Here is a 12,437-nt window from a genome sequence, read left to right as displayed (position 1 = left end):
CACTACTTTTAACATCATTACTTTTACATGCAACATTGGAAATCTTGCACTTGCCACCATGTTTAATTTGGCTTTAGACGTAAGATCAGCACATTTTCACACACACACATGTTATAGTACTGGACTATCTATTCCCAAAGTTCCTATTTGTCTCATTATATCCTGAGCCCTAATTATATTTTGGTTTACTTTGGGTAGACCTGATGAAGAATACTTTTGTGAAGCAGTGATGAAATGTGTCTGAGTAGACCAGCTGAGGCTGGCTTTTGGTTTATGGACATCAACACCATCACCAAGTCTTCATGGTAAAATACACAAACAAGCAAACTCATTGTTGTAGCAGCAACTGTAAACGTACATGGCCACAGTAGGAGAGTGTGCAGTGGGTTGTGAGAGCGCTTGTACTGCATGTTTGTATGTTTACCTCAACTCTGTTCCCTTTGCTTCAGAGAGCTGCCTCATGTGGGGGTTAGCAATAGGGCTCCACTGTGTGCTCAACGAGCCCCCTTACTTGCTAACGAGCCCTCCCTCGGCCAGCCCTTACGCAGCCTTGGGTCCTGTCGCGGGGCTCGGCCGCTGGCGCTCAGAGCGGCTCAGAACTCTGCGGAGGAGGGCGGCGGGCCAAGCGCAGGCCTGGCGAGTCAGGTGCAGCGTGTCTGACCTGAGACGTGGCAGGCCCTCCGCACGTTAGGGCCCTCCGGGGCTTCGTAAAGCTTGTTTGTGTACCCTCCGGCTCTGACAGCACGCAGGCCTCTGCCAAAGGCCAGGGGAGGATGTTTATGACACAGTGGGCTAAGTCTAGCCATGTGCGTGTATGTGTATGTGTGTGTGTGTGTGTCCATGTATCTGTGTGTCTCTGTGTGTGTGTGTGTGTGTGTGTGTGTGTGTGCGTCCGTGTGTGTGCGTCCATGTATCTGTGTGTCTCTGTGTCCCTCTGTGTGTGTGTGTGTGTGTATCTATCTATCTATCCATCTATTTGTGTGTGTGTGTGTGTATGTATCTATCTATCCATCTATTTGTGTGTGTATGTGTGTGTGTGCACCCACGTGTTGGTGTAAGAGAATTGAACTGAGTGAGAATGGCAGAGATTGAGGAGAAAGAAACATGTCAAAGCTGAGAAGGATAGCCGTGCCAGCTGAGAAGGATAGCAGTGCCAGTCAATACTAGCTACAGAGAATAGGACAGAAACGGAGAGAACAGGTTACTAGAGAAGAGAGAAGGAAGACTTTTCTCAGAGGAGTGTTTCTGAGAGTCAAAGTTCTCCGTAGTAGTTGGTGCACATCAGGGCACCAGCACCACCACATGGCAGTCCGAGTGAAAGTGAGAGAGAGAGAGAGAGAGCAGAAGTGTGGGAGGAGGGAGGAAGAGAGGGATGGATGGAGCTTCAGAGATCATCTGAAACACCCTCCTAGCTCCTGTGCTTTCTTGCCTGCTTCCCAAGGCCATCACTGAGAGCCAGAACGCAGTCATGCTGAAAGTCATGCAGAGAGCAGAGCAGGCTTTCCTATATAACCCAGTCACAGAGAGACAGCTCTTCCCAAAGCCAATCCAGCTCTGGCCCTGCAACCTGGCGGAACACAGTCGGAGGACAGACTTGTCTCTGATTCCTGGCTCGAAATATGTGGATGCGTCCTGTGGGCCAGAAGCTTGGAGTCGGAGCGCACATGTCTCTACTTTTACCTCTGTCAGACCCAGAGGTATCTCTCTCTGCGTAAGGAAGCCAAAAACCAGCCCTGAGGAAGCACGTGGCAGGATCTGACCGAGTCTGAAGAAGAGCATAAAGCTCGAAACGTCACTGTTTTGGTCCTGGAGCACACAGAGTCCTGGGCGCACAATGCTGAATGCACACTCTTGCTTCTCCATCTCCCTCTTGTCGTTCAGATGCAGAGCTATAACACCCATAGCGCTGGGCCTGAACTAGCTGCCTAATATGGCACTAATGTCAGGAAGGAGTCCAGCTGGACATAGTGTAGGGCAGTGTTTCTCAAACTTTTACAGATCAAGGACCACTTAACCATTAGAAAAAACCTCACGGACCACCTAGCTAATAGACACAATAGGCCTACTTACTGAACCACCTTGCTTATTGTCTTTGCACCTTGCTTATTATGTCAGAGGATTCATATGATTTAAATTGTCATAGCTTACATAGGCAGTATTGCAGAACTTCGGATGTACATACAAGTTGGTTCAATATTGCAAACAACTCATCTATATTATTTTTTACAACGTCTGCTCGCGGACCACTTGGGATAGCTTGCGGACCACACTTTGAGAAACACTGGTCTAGGGCCTATACTGGAACCGCCAGTTACCGACTGACAGCCGCACTCAGAGTGGGCCAGGCTCTGGTTTGATCTGGACCTGGCTCAGATATGTCCCTGACCAGGTCCAGGTGTGTGCTAGTCTGGTTCCGAAGCCCCACCAGCTGTTTCATAATTTCCATTTACGCGTATTCATTTATGTTTATGTTTCTTGGCAGACGGTTTTGTCCAAAGCGTCTTACAACAATATGAGTGAATATTACATTATCGTTAAAGCGAATAGTTTAAAGTAAAATAAAATAGAAATCCTACATTAAACATAATAGTAATGATAATGACCATAATAATAATGATGACAATAATAATAGCCTCCATAAGTCTCCATAGTAACAATAACCATAAACACATACAAACCATGACAACCATGTGAAGAGAATTTATTTATTAAGTTGGGTGCATTTAGCGGTCGCTTTTATCCAAAGCGACTTACAGATCATCATGGCACTGTCAGAGCATCATCAGGTCATCATGTCAAGGTCCCTAAAGGTGCTCCTGATATAGGGGGAAGAATAGCATCCACACATAGTCAGCCCCATGTGAAATTGGTCATTGTCACTATAATCTCAATCTCTGTGGTGCAAGTAAGACAAAAAGAAAGGCTTTTGTAGGGTAATGAGAAAGAATTTTAATAAATAATGCACCACTTCATTGACATTTATAAAATATAATGACTGGAAGATCGGAGCACTGAAGGTATACTGGTGGGTTATGGTAGAACAGGAGAGTGATGCTTTAGATCATGTTTGTCAAACTGAACAAAACAAATAGAACTTTTTTATTTAGTATTTACACATTGGTTAATGGACTGAATACAGGCACACAGTCACACATCAAGTTAACATAAAAAAGTCACATTTGAAAACCAAATAGTGAAATCTGAGTGCTCAATGCTCAATACATCGATAGGCTGTAGGGGATTCAGTCAAATTAGGAACAGACAGACAAATAGTCGCAATATCTCATACTCTACCATGTTCTCCAGGAGTCCAACAAAGCATCGTAACATGGAGAAAATGTTATGTAAAAAAAATAGACCAATTCAGTAACTTACTGACCAAATGAAAAGGGGGTGGGGATATAAAAAAAGAAAGCAAGAAGTGTTTAAAGATGTCTCACTGACATTCATTGGCAATCCTGGAAGAGAGAAATAACCGAAATGGCTCTCTGGCAGTTAAAAAGGAGCATTTGAGCAGCCAACAGACCCCCCATCCCCTCCCCCTCCAACCTTCTCTAACAGATTGGGGGTATGTGGGTGGGCAGTCGGTCGAGGGAGTGGGCAGTCGTGTCTCTGTCTCTCCCTTACGAAAAACCCTTCCCTTGGCATCCCACCAGAGGAATTCCGCAATGGCCTCACTAAATGTAACCATTTTTCAATAACAGTCCTTGAGTCTCTCCCTCTCTCTCTCTCTCTCTCTCTGGGCCAACGAACATAACCCAGTTCCTGGGTGCCTGCGTCGCTTTTCTGTGGCCGGGCCTCTGCTTAAAAAAGCCCACTGAGCCGCCTGTGCCTCGGCTGGACAGATTGATGCTAATTTTTGACTTGGAAAACGCCAGTGGCTGTCTGCAGAGCAGGCCAGATTGTGTGGATTACTTGCTTTCCATCACACACACACACACACACACACACATACACACATACGTACATACACACACATACACACACACACTCATCAGCACACTGATTTGCTTAAGCTATGTCAGGCTGATGCTTTTTTAGGGGTGGGGGCTAGGCTGTAATGCAGGGTGGGGGGCATAACTGTTCACTATACACAATTAAGTGGTATTCTCGTTGACCATTCGACTACACTACTCTAATTCACTTAAATCTATCAGGGACGACCAGCCTCCCAATAGTACTCAAAGCCCCCCTAGAGAGAGTTTTAGCTGCCATGAGCCAAGCAAGGGATAGGAGGAGCAAGTTAGCTAACCGCTAGGGAAGTAGCATGTGTTCACATTATGTGTCTTTTCACTTTCCCCACAGCTAGCAGAGCACCGCAGGGGGACAGGTCTGGTCCAGGTCTGTCCCTGAGTAAACTGCAACAGGGGCCACCTGAGGCGCTGTTCACACGAGACACTTATGTTACCTCCAGGCTCTCGATTTCTAACTGACTCTCGAAGGAACGCCATGATCAAAGAGTCACTAAACTAGTAGCTGGTGCGGGACACCTAGTGCTTAAATAAAAAAAAAAAAAAACAGTTTAACTTTTGCAATCACTTTTTTTTTTCAACAATAGGGTTGTTGCTTTGCAATCCGGCATAGTATAACAACTCACCATGGCAACAACACAAACACAACCAATATCCACAGCGCTTTGTAACGCTCATATTTTGAAATATTTGCAACGTATGTTGCATTTTAGAGGCAAATAAAACTATCTCGGTGTGAACTCCACCTCAGTTGTCTTTTCCCAGCAGCCAAACTGGGACCCCTCACACAAGCTTATTGAGACTACACCTTGGTTAGGTTCAGAGTGACACAGATAAAAGCAGCTCAGAAGGGGTGGGGTAAGCACACATAGGCACCTGGAGCTCACTGTGTTTTACCACGAGACCAACACTTTACATCACACAGGAGTCATCTGGGCCCAAGATGGACACGCAAGATGGACCGCGCACTGCTGCATAACACACTACCAGGGGGTGGGGGTGGGGGGTGTTGGGGGCACTAGGCCCTTTAACAAATGCACGACTGTGTGCTGTGTCTGTGCTAGTTCTCTGTTGCTTGTCTATGTGCCAGGTCTTCACGTCATTCCTGTACAGCTTGTATTTAATCAAGTATTTAGAATTATGATACAACATGTTCCAACTTTGAAACACAAAATCACAAATAATGTATGTTACATATCTACAGCCCAAAGTGTGGTTGTTGTACTAGCAAAACTAATAATTGGGAATTAATGGAGTATTCTATGCACCTTATTACATATATAGTTTCTCTGTATTGTGTATGGAGACTATATTTATACATGTACATAAATATGGATGTGCTTATATGTACATTTTGATATTAAAAACATTGCATAAAGAATAAAATAAATAAAAATGTGAATAAATCATACTGTTACGTATGATTTGTGATGCTATAGCTGTGGTAATAATAATTCTTATTACAATATTTAATAATAATATCAACAAACAAACAAACAAACAAACAAACAAATATTCTGCCTACCAAGTAACAAAATGAACTACACCACATACCCTGCAAAAATGTACAATTTGGGAGTGCTGGAATGATTGTGGACGAGGGGGAGAAAGAGGGGGGGGTGGGTTGTTTCGGGTGAGGGGGTTAAGGGGGGGTAGATCTGTTGTCCTGATGCTCAGTCTGTTTGTGTGCTGGGGACAGGGATGTTGGTGTCATGGTCCGGACTTTGGTCTCCTGCTCTTTCACCTCCGGATGTCGGTGGTCTCGGGGTCCTCCTGCTTGATCCCCCCGGCCTCCAGGCTTGCGCGGCGGGACCCCTGTCCACGACTCCTGGGGTGCACGTTGAAGCCCCCTTTGCTAGGCTTGTCCTTCTCTTGCCGGGAGCCTTTGGGGTTGTCCAGGTCAGAGTGCGCGGCGGGGAGTGTGGCAGTGCCACCAGCACCAGCAGGGCGGCGATCTGGGGGGCCCCCGGGGGCCCCGGGCACCTGAGCGTTAGGCATGGGCGAACACAGGGTCAGGCTTTCACACAGAGCGCCCCAGTTCTGCTCGCACTGCGACCTCACACTGCGTGTGATGGCCTCCTTTACTTCCTCGCCGCAGCTCAGGAGGATGTTCACCAGTTCCACATACGGCCTGGAGGGGGAGACAGAGGGCACAGCAACACCCGTTACTACACTCCAAAAGTACACAAAAAAGAAACGAACAGGAAGGGGGGAAAAAAAACTTAAAGGTTCTTAGTACTTCTGAAGAGACACGTTGCCATTTTCACCATGCTTCATCACAGCAGGTCACTGCACACTGGCTAGGCACTTCGCCCTTCCCCACTGTGTTCACATCATCAAAGCAACAAAACAAGCCACCTTTTTTTGAATAATATTGGAAATGTTGGAACTCTAATTTCTTCTCAGAGAGGCCCCATGTGGTGTGAGGGGCCCGGGGCCACGCATTGGCCTCTGGGCTCGTTTTCAGCCTCATTGGATTTTATGGGTGCAGGACTGGAGTGGCCAGCGCTTGTGTTTCTGTACGAGACTGCAGCTCTGCTGGAGCTGGGAGCTGGCTGCGACCAAAATTATATTTTAAAACCTCTAATCAGGACCTTGAGGATACGTGAAATCAGGTTTGTGTGTGTGTGTGTGTGTGTGTGTGTGTGTGTGTGTGTGTGTGTGTGTGTGTGTGTGTGTGTGTGTGTGTGTCTGTGTCTGAGAGAGAGAAAGGGAGAGAGGTAGGAAAAAGAGAAAACTGTGTGTTTATTTTGTGTGTGTGTGTGTGTGTGTGTGTGTGTGTGTGTGTGTGTGTGTGTGTGTGTATCTGTGAGTGTGTCCTTGCATGCACTCTTCTCAGCAGAATAAACTTGTCACCAGTATGTCCTTAGGATACCCATGCACATCATTATCAGGACCTTTATCTGTCTCACAGCTATATGGTCATAAACAAACTAAAACAATGGACTTTGAAACTCTCTCTGACTTACTGATAGAAGGGGATGAACCCTCCAGGGCATCATTTACCACGGGCACAGGCACCATTTGCCCACGGGCACGGGCATGGGCACCATTTGCCCACGGGGGCACGGGCACCATTTGCCCACGGGCATGGGCAGTCAGTGGGGACTTGGAAATAAACAAAAAAGCAAAGGCCAGCAAAGTGAAGCAACTTAGGGCCAGCAAAGTGTTGCTCTCCCAACAACTCCACCAGAGTCTTATAACCCTCAACGCAGCATCCCTCGTCCTGCCCCGCCTTAAGGCTCTGAAGCTGAGCCGTGCTCCTACGCAACGCCTCTCCCTACTGCCCCCGAGGTTTGCCACGGAGCATGATGTCACCGCTCCGGCGACGGTGGCAGCCGCACAACAGTGAGCTCTTATGAGGCGGCACAAAGCCGGCGCTCAGCGGACGGACGCCTTCTACCGCACTAACGCTAACGCTAACACCTCCTACTGCCCTCCCATCGCTTACACTCACACGCAAAAAATCATAAAGACCCGTCCATGCTGTATGTTATGGTAGGAATTGTGTGTGTGTGTGTGTGTGTGTGTGTGTGTGTGTGTGTGTGGGGGGGGGGGGGGATGGGGTGCAGGGGGATTCTGAGCTGGAAAATTGGCCTGGAAAAGTACCACTGACTAGCAAAATGTTCCTTAAATAATCACTGCAGCTTTGGAATCTCTGAAGTAACTATCCATATGTTTCCATATTTAGAAGGAATCCGATGCACACGCTGGATCTGGGGACATGTTCAGACAAAAGACCATCGCATCAGCGTGTGTGTTAACAGGTTCTGTGGCTCAACTGGGACTTTGTTTAACAAGGTAGCCTATATTAACCACATGGTCATGGGTTCAGCCCAAGGAAGCACTCCTTCAACTGATGCAATGTTTTCCTTACCTGAGCTTTTTGAAGTGTTTGGAATAAAAGCAACTGCTGAGTGACACGACTAAATGCTTAATTGGAGTCAGGCTGAGTAGCGGCATTGTTTTCAGTAGGGCTGTGCCCGGCTGCTTGTCTCAACGCATACCCTGTGAGTAACTCAAACCATTTCTCCTGACTTGCGCTCTTCACTCTCAGTCAGAGACCCCCTCACACCCAGACACCCACTCTCTTGCCACCACTCACCCTTTGGGGAACAGGTCCTGGAAGTGGATCATCTCCACCATGACGTTGACATTGTCCTTGGCGGCCGAGCAGAGGTTGTGCTTGATGTAGCACTCCCGCTGTAGCTGAAACACCATGTCCTTGATGGCCAGACACTTGCGACTGATGCAGCTGAACTTGTGGCGCAGGCCATGGGCCATGCACTTCAGTGCATCCTTGATGAAGGATTTACCCTACAAGGAGAGAGAGAGAGAGAGGTAGAGAGGTAGAGAGGTAGAGGGAGAGAGAGAGTGCGCACCATCATGCACGCTGATTAAACTAATGAAAATGATCAAACGAAAACAAGCAAAAAAACAACAGTTTAGATCTAGTCTTCCTGGAGAAACACACAGAATAAGGGCAGGGTCAGCGAGTCCGACCCCTTAAGGAGGACTTTATGAAAATGAACTCTTAAGGAGGACTTTATGAAAATGAACTCATAAAGAGAGATGGGCCCTTTGAAAGAGACACACAGGGTAAGGCCAGGGTCAGCAACACTGACCTCATTCCTCCCAGAGAGAGGAACTCTCCTAATGGGGACACATGTACATGCACACATGCGCGCGCACACACACACACACACACACACACACACTCACTCTTACTCTCACACTCACACTCACTCACTCACACACACGTGAGTATGGTACACTTTTACGGCAAAGGGTGTCCTGTTGTGACCCGACAATACCAGGAAACTCTCAGGCCTCTCATTACATGGCTCAAATCCCCCCCCCACCCCCACACACACACACACCCCTCACCCCCATCACGAAAGACGCACCAGCCCCAAATCCACCTGCACCTCGTGAAACAGGAGTCCCACCAGGGAGGGCAGCCAGCTGGCACATACACACCCGACAGGGTCACACATCCTAGGCTGGAGGCGAGGAGGGGGGTGGGGATGAGACTCAGGGGAGACTGGAGAGCAGCAGAGTAGGCCAGCATAGGGTATGGAGAAGAAAGGGATTGTGGGATGGTGGTGGTGCTGCCGGTGGCATAATCTGGAGTTGACTATAGTGGAGAACGCCGTGGAAACGGGAGAGAGAGGCCAGAGGAGAGGGTGGGGGGGCATAGTGGTGGCAGCGCTTACCTGCGAGTCAAACTTGCCAGCGTTGTGCAGGAAGGTCATGCAGATCTCCTGCAGGCCACGGATCTCGCACGAGTTGTTCTCGAAACACTCGAAAACGCCACAGCCAACATCGCCCGCACTCACCAGACAATGCTGGATTTCAGCTGTGGAGGAGGACACAGACAGGGAGAGAGAGAGAGAGAGAGGAGAGAGAGAGAGAGAGACGAGGAAGAAAGAAAAAACATAAGGAAGGAAGAAAGGAACAAAGGAAGGAAGGAAAGAGAGAGAGAAGGAGATAGTTAGAGAATGCAGTGGCCTGAGGCAATAGTACTGTGACTTGAAAGTGATTCCGCAGGCCTCTCAGAATCCACCTGCAACTGTAAATACACACACACACACTCATCCATACAGATGTAGATATGTATGGAGATAAGACAGTTCGGTGTGTGAAATATGACAAACTCTTGGACCCCTTTTTAAAGTGAAATCAGCTCTGCAACACAAATCATATGCTGCAGGAATCACAATGCCTGCCCCCTCTCAGGCATCAAACCCGAGCTGCAACCTCAACGGGAGACAGGACTGCTTGGTTGGAGATAAAGTGGAAGAGGGTGTCACTCTGCGACAGCCTTTCTGCAATGCCCAATATAAAAACACATGGTGGTGCATTGCAGATACCTTCAGATTCTTGATGTGGATAAATGTGAGCGCCGAAGTGAGAGGTGGCGCTTTATTACGTATGATGTGTCAGGCGCTCGTGGTGTGAGAATTTCAATGACACCGGGCAAATAAAAGCGCCGGGGGGAAACTCCGAGGTGCTCTGAGGGGGGCGCATGTTTAACAGATATAGGTCACACATCCTTGTCTATCTGAAACCTTGGAAGGGAGCGTATTATAAAAATAGCATCTTTAAAAATAGTTCCCCTTTTTTCTTTTTGTGTTTGTTTTATTTTATTACCTGCGGTGAGAGGGTGGATCAGGGAGGTCAAAGTTTAGACTCACACGAAGGATTTATGGTCAACATATGAACTTGATATTGGAGTAGGACCGGTTTCCTATGTTAGCATACCACTGAAGTTACCCTTTTCCCCATTTGGCCATGAAGCACTTGATCACTGTTCATGCTGGTGCGCACAGAAATGTGTGTGTGTGTGTGTGCGCGCCCGCGCGCGCATGTGCAGTTAAGTTATAGAACTGAATTGTACAGCAAATCTCACAGTGAATGACAACAGATTTTGTCATGTAAACGAGTCCACAATGTTTTGTCGATCAGTTGGTATAAAACTACGAGCTTACTAAGCGAAACGTCGCGGGGTATGTAGTGACGCACTGTTATAGTGACTAAATGACAACTTATTGGAAAATTATAATTCTTCGCCACTCTAAGAGAGAGGCTCTCTTGGCTCTCAGGAGCCCAGAGTAATAAAACTTACCACGCAGAAGCCAAATGCTCGCCGGTGGTTGCGAGTCACGTATCCCTCGTAATTTTATACGCAGAGAGCCAGGGTTTGGGAGACTATCAGGTTCTTTCGTCATCAGTGTAGGGTTCTTCACAACACGAATGAAAGACTGCCGTTGTGGAACAAAAGCATCTTTCCCGCTTTTCATGAGAAGGCCTCCCGCAACCTCTTAATGCCAAGTCTATTTAACATCTGAAACCCATGCATTCATTCCTTAGTTCGATGGCACAATGTACTAACTACCGATTCTTGTATTCAGTCTAAAAATCCTTGTCCTCAACCCTATGAGAAGACTACCAGGGGTGAGGCACAAACCTCAAGTTTGGTGCGCGCAGGAAAAGTGAGCCGCTCTCCTCACTGCTTGTGTTGGCATTTGTGCGGGAATGTGCTTGCATCGGACGACCTGGCCGCAACGTGCGCACAGCTACACACTAGTGTGGCCATCTGAGATATCGTGCCGTGCAAACCTGCTGAGGAACTGTCCCTGTCCTGCAGCAGGGAAGACAAGACAACCCAGGTGACCAAACACGACCTTCGCACGATCTGTTACCCGTTTCATTCTTCGCATCGCTGAATATGTTACTTTGCAAGATATTTATGTATTAGGCTATTGTCGGATCGCGAAAATGGTTGGAACTCAATAAATGGGATCTAATCACTTGAAGTGGCCTCCGCAACATATAATGCCAATGCAACATATCAACTCTCGCAGTGTGCTTGCAGTCCTACACCTTTAGAATGAGAAAAAGTTGGACTTGAGGTCAGATCTCGTATTTGCGTTTACACCCTCAAAACTACCGATGACCCACATTTGGTGTCTTTTCATCAATTTCAATACACAGGGCGAACTATGCCACTAATTAGGCAAACTGATTATTTTAAACATCCCTTTAAAATGTATGCACGCTATCCTTCGCACGCAGCTGCACACATACAAGCACGCACGCACACACAGAGAAAGAAGTACGACCGTATACATTACCTATCATTACCTACCTTGCGCTGTTCTATTAATAGTTTACTAAGATATTGAATTTCTGTCTCCGTATATTTACAAGATATCGACTTTCTTCATAATCGGAAAACGTAGTGTCGTGCATAATAAGATGTCGATTTTCTGCCACCTTTCTTTCTTCCCCCCTATTTTTGAAAGAAGAAGAAAAAACAGCAAGCGAACACGTTAGTCTAATTTACTGCCACGGAGAGCATACACGTGCCTACACGGGGTGTCCGGTAGATGGTGGGTTTATCAGCGACATGTATGACATTATAATCCTAGCTTCCAGATCGCTCCAGATGTTTTTGCGTCTTACCTGTATTCTGTAGAGAGAGCCGTCCTTTCTGACTGGCCGGTTTTTCTGGAGGATTGTCATGAAAATCGATATTATCCGTCCCCACTACTTGTTCAAAGACTGAGAGCACCAACAGCGCTATTGCAAATTTGACCAACATATCTACAGTGACCCACAATTAGATCTGGATATTGTTGCTGTAAGTCTATATTTAAATGGAGCGGTAACCCCTGGGATTTTCTGGTTCCTGTGTTGTAACCGCTGCTCGGGGTGACGCGGGGAGTGAGCGTGGAAGAGGAATGGATGCTAGCTATATTTCCCGGAGCCCGGGTGTCAATTTTGATGAAGGAGTTAAGCAGGTGTTGTCAGTCGTGCTTCCCAACCAATCAGAGACACAGACATCCACGTCCAAGTTTGAGGGGAGTGTCTGCGGCGAAAGTTGTCCCTGCTTGCCATTTACTAAACTTGTAAAGTGTGTATGAGTGGGTGGCTATTTGCTCTACAAGTGTTTGCTGTGAA

At 47.3% G+C, this 12,437-nt stretch overlaps 1 protein-coding gene across 1 annotated transcript; it reads right to left on the bottom strand.

Moving 5' to 3' along the window:
• Positions 1-4,077: 4,077 nt before the first annotated feature.
• Positions 4,078-12,200, bottom strand: stc2a (stanniocalcin 2a). Its single transcript, XM_048231729.1, has 4 exons — positions 11,940-12,200; positions 9,188-9,330; positions 8,077-8,288; positions 4,078-6,102 (listed from the first exon to the last, which is right to left on the bottom strand). Exons 1-4 carry the CDS (start codon positions 12,076-12,078, stop codon positions 5,712-5,714), a joined length of 885 nt encoding a protein of 294 aa, XP_048087686.1. The 5' UTR covers positions 12,079-12,200; the 3' UTR covers positions 4,078-5,711.
• Positions 12,201-12,437: the final 237 nt, after the last annotated feature.

This window comes from Alosa alosa, chromosome 21 (assembly GCF_017589495.1).
Source record: "Alosa alosa isolate M-15738 ecotype Scorff River chromosome 21, AALO_Geno_1.1, whole genome shotgun sequence".
Classification (NCBI taxonomy): domain Eukaryota; kingdom Metazoa; phylum Chordata; class Actinopteri; order Clupeiformes; family Clupeidae; genus Alosa; species Alosa alosa.
The sequence above is the reverse complement of the archived record's forward strand: the minus strand, read 5'-3'. Positions and strand labels throughout refer to the sequence as shown.

Bases quoted from the DNA above. Each gene is read 5' to 3' on its own strand.
- stc2a (XM_048231729.1), bottom strand. From the start codon at position 12,078: ATGTTGGTCAAATTTGCAATAGCGCTGTTGGTGCTCTCAGTCTTTGAA. The intron at 9,331-11,939 runs GTAAGACGCAAA...CCTCCTCCACAG, and splicing joins GCTCTCTCTACAGAATACAG to CTGAAATCCAGCATTGTCTG. The intron at 6,103-8,076 runs GTGAGTGGTGGC...CTCCCCCTCCAG, and splicing joins CAGGACCTGTTCCCCAAAGG to GCCGTATGTGGAACTGGTGA.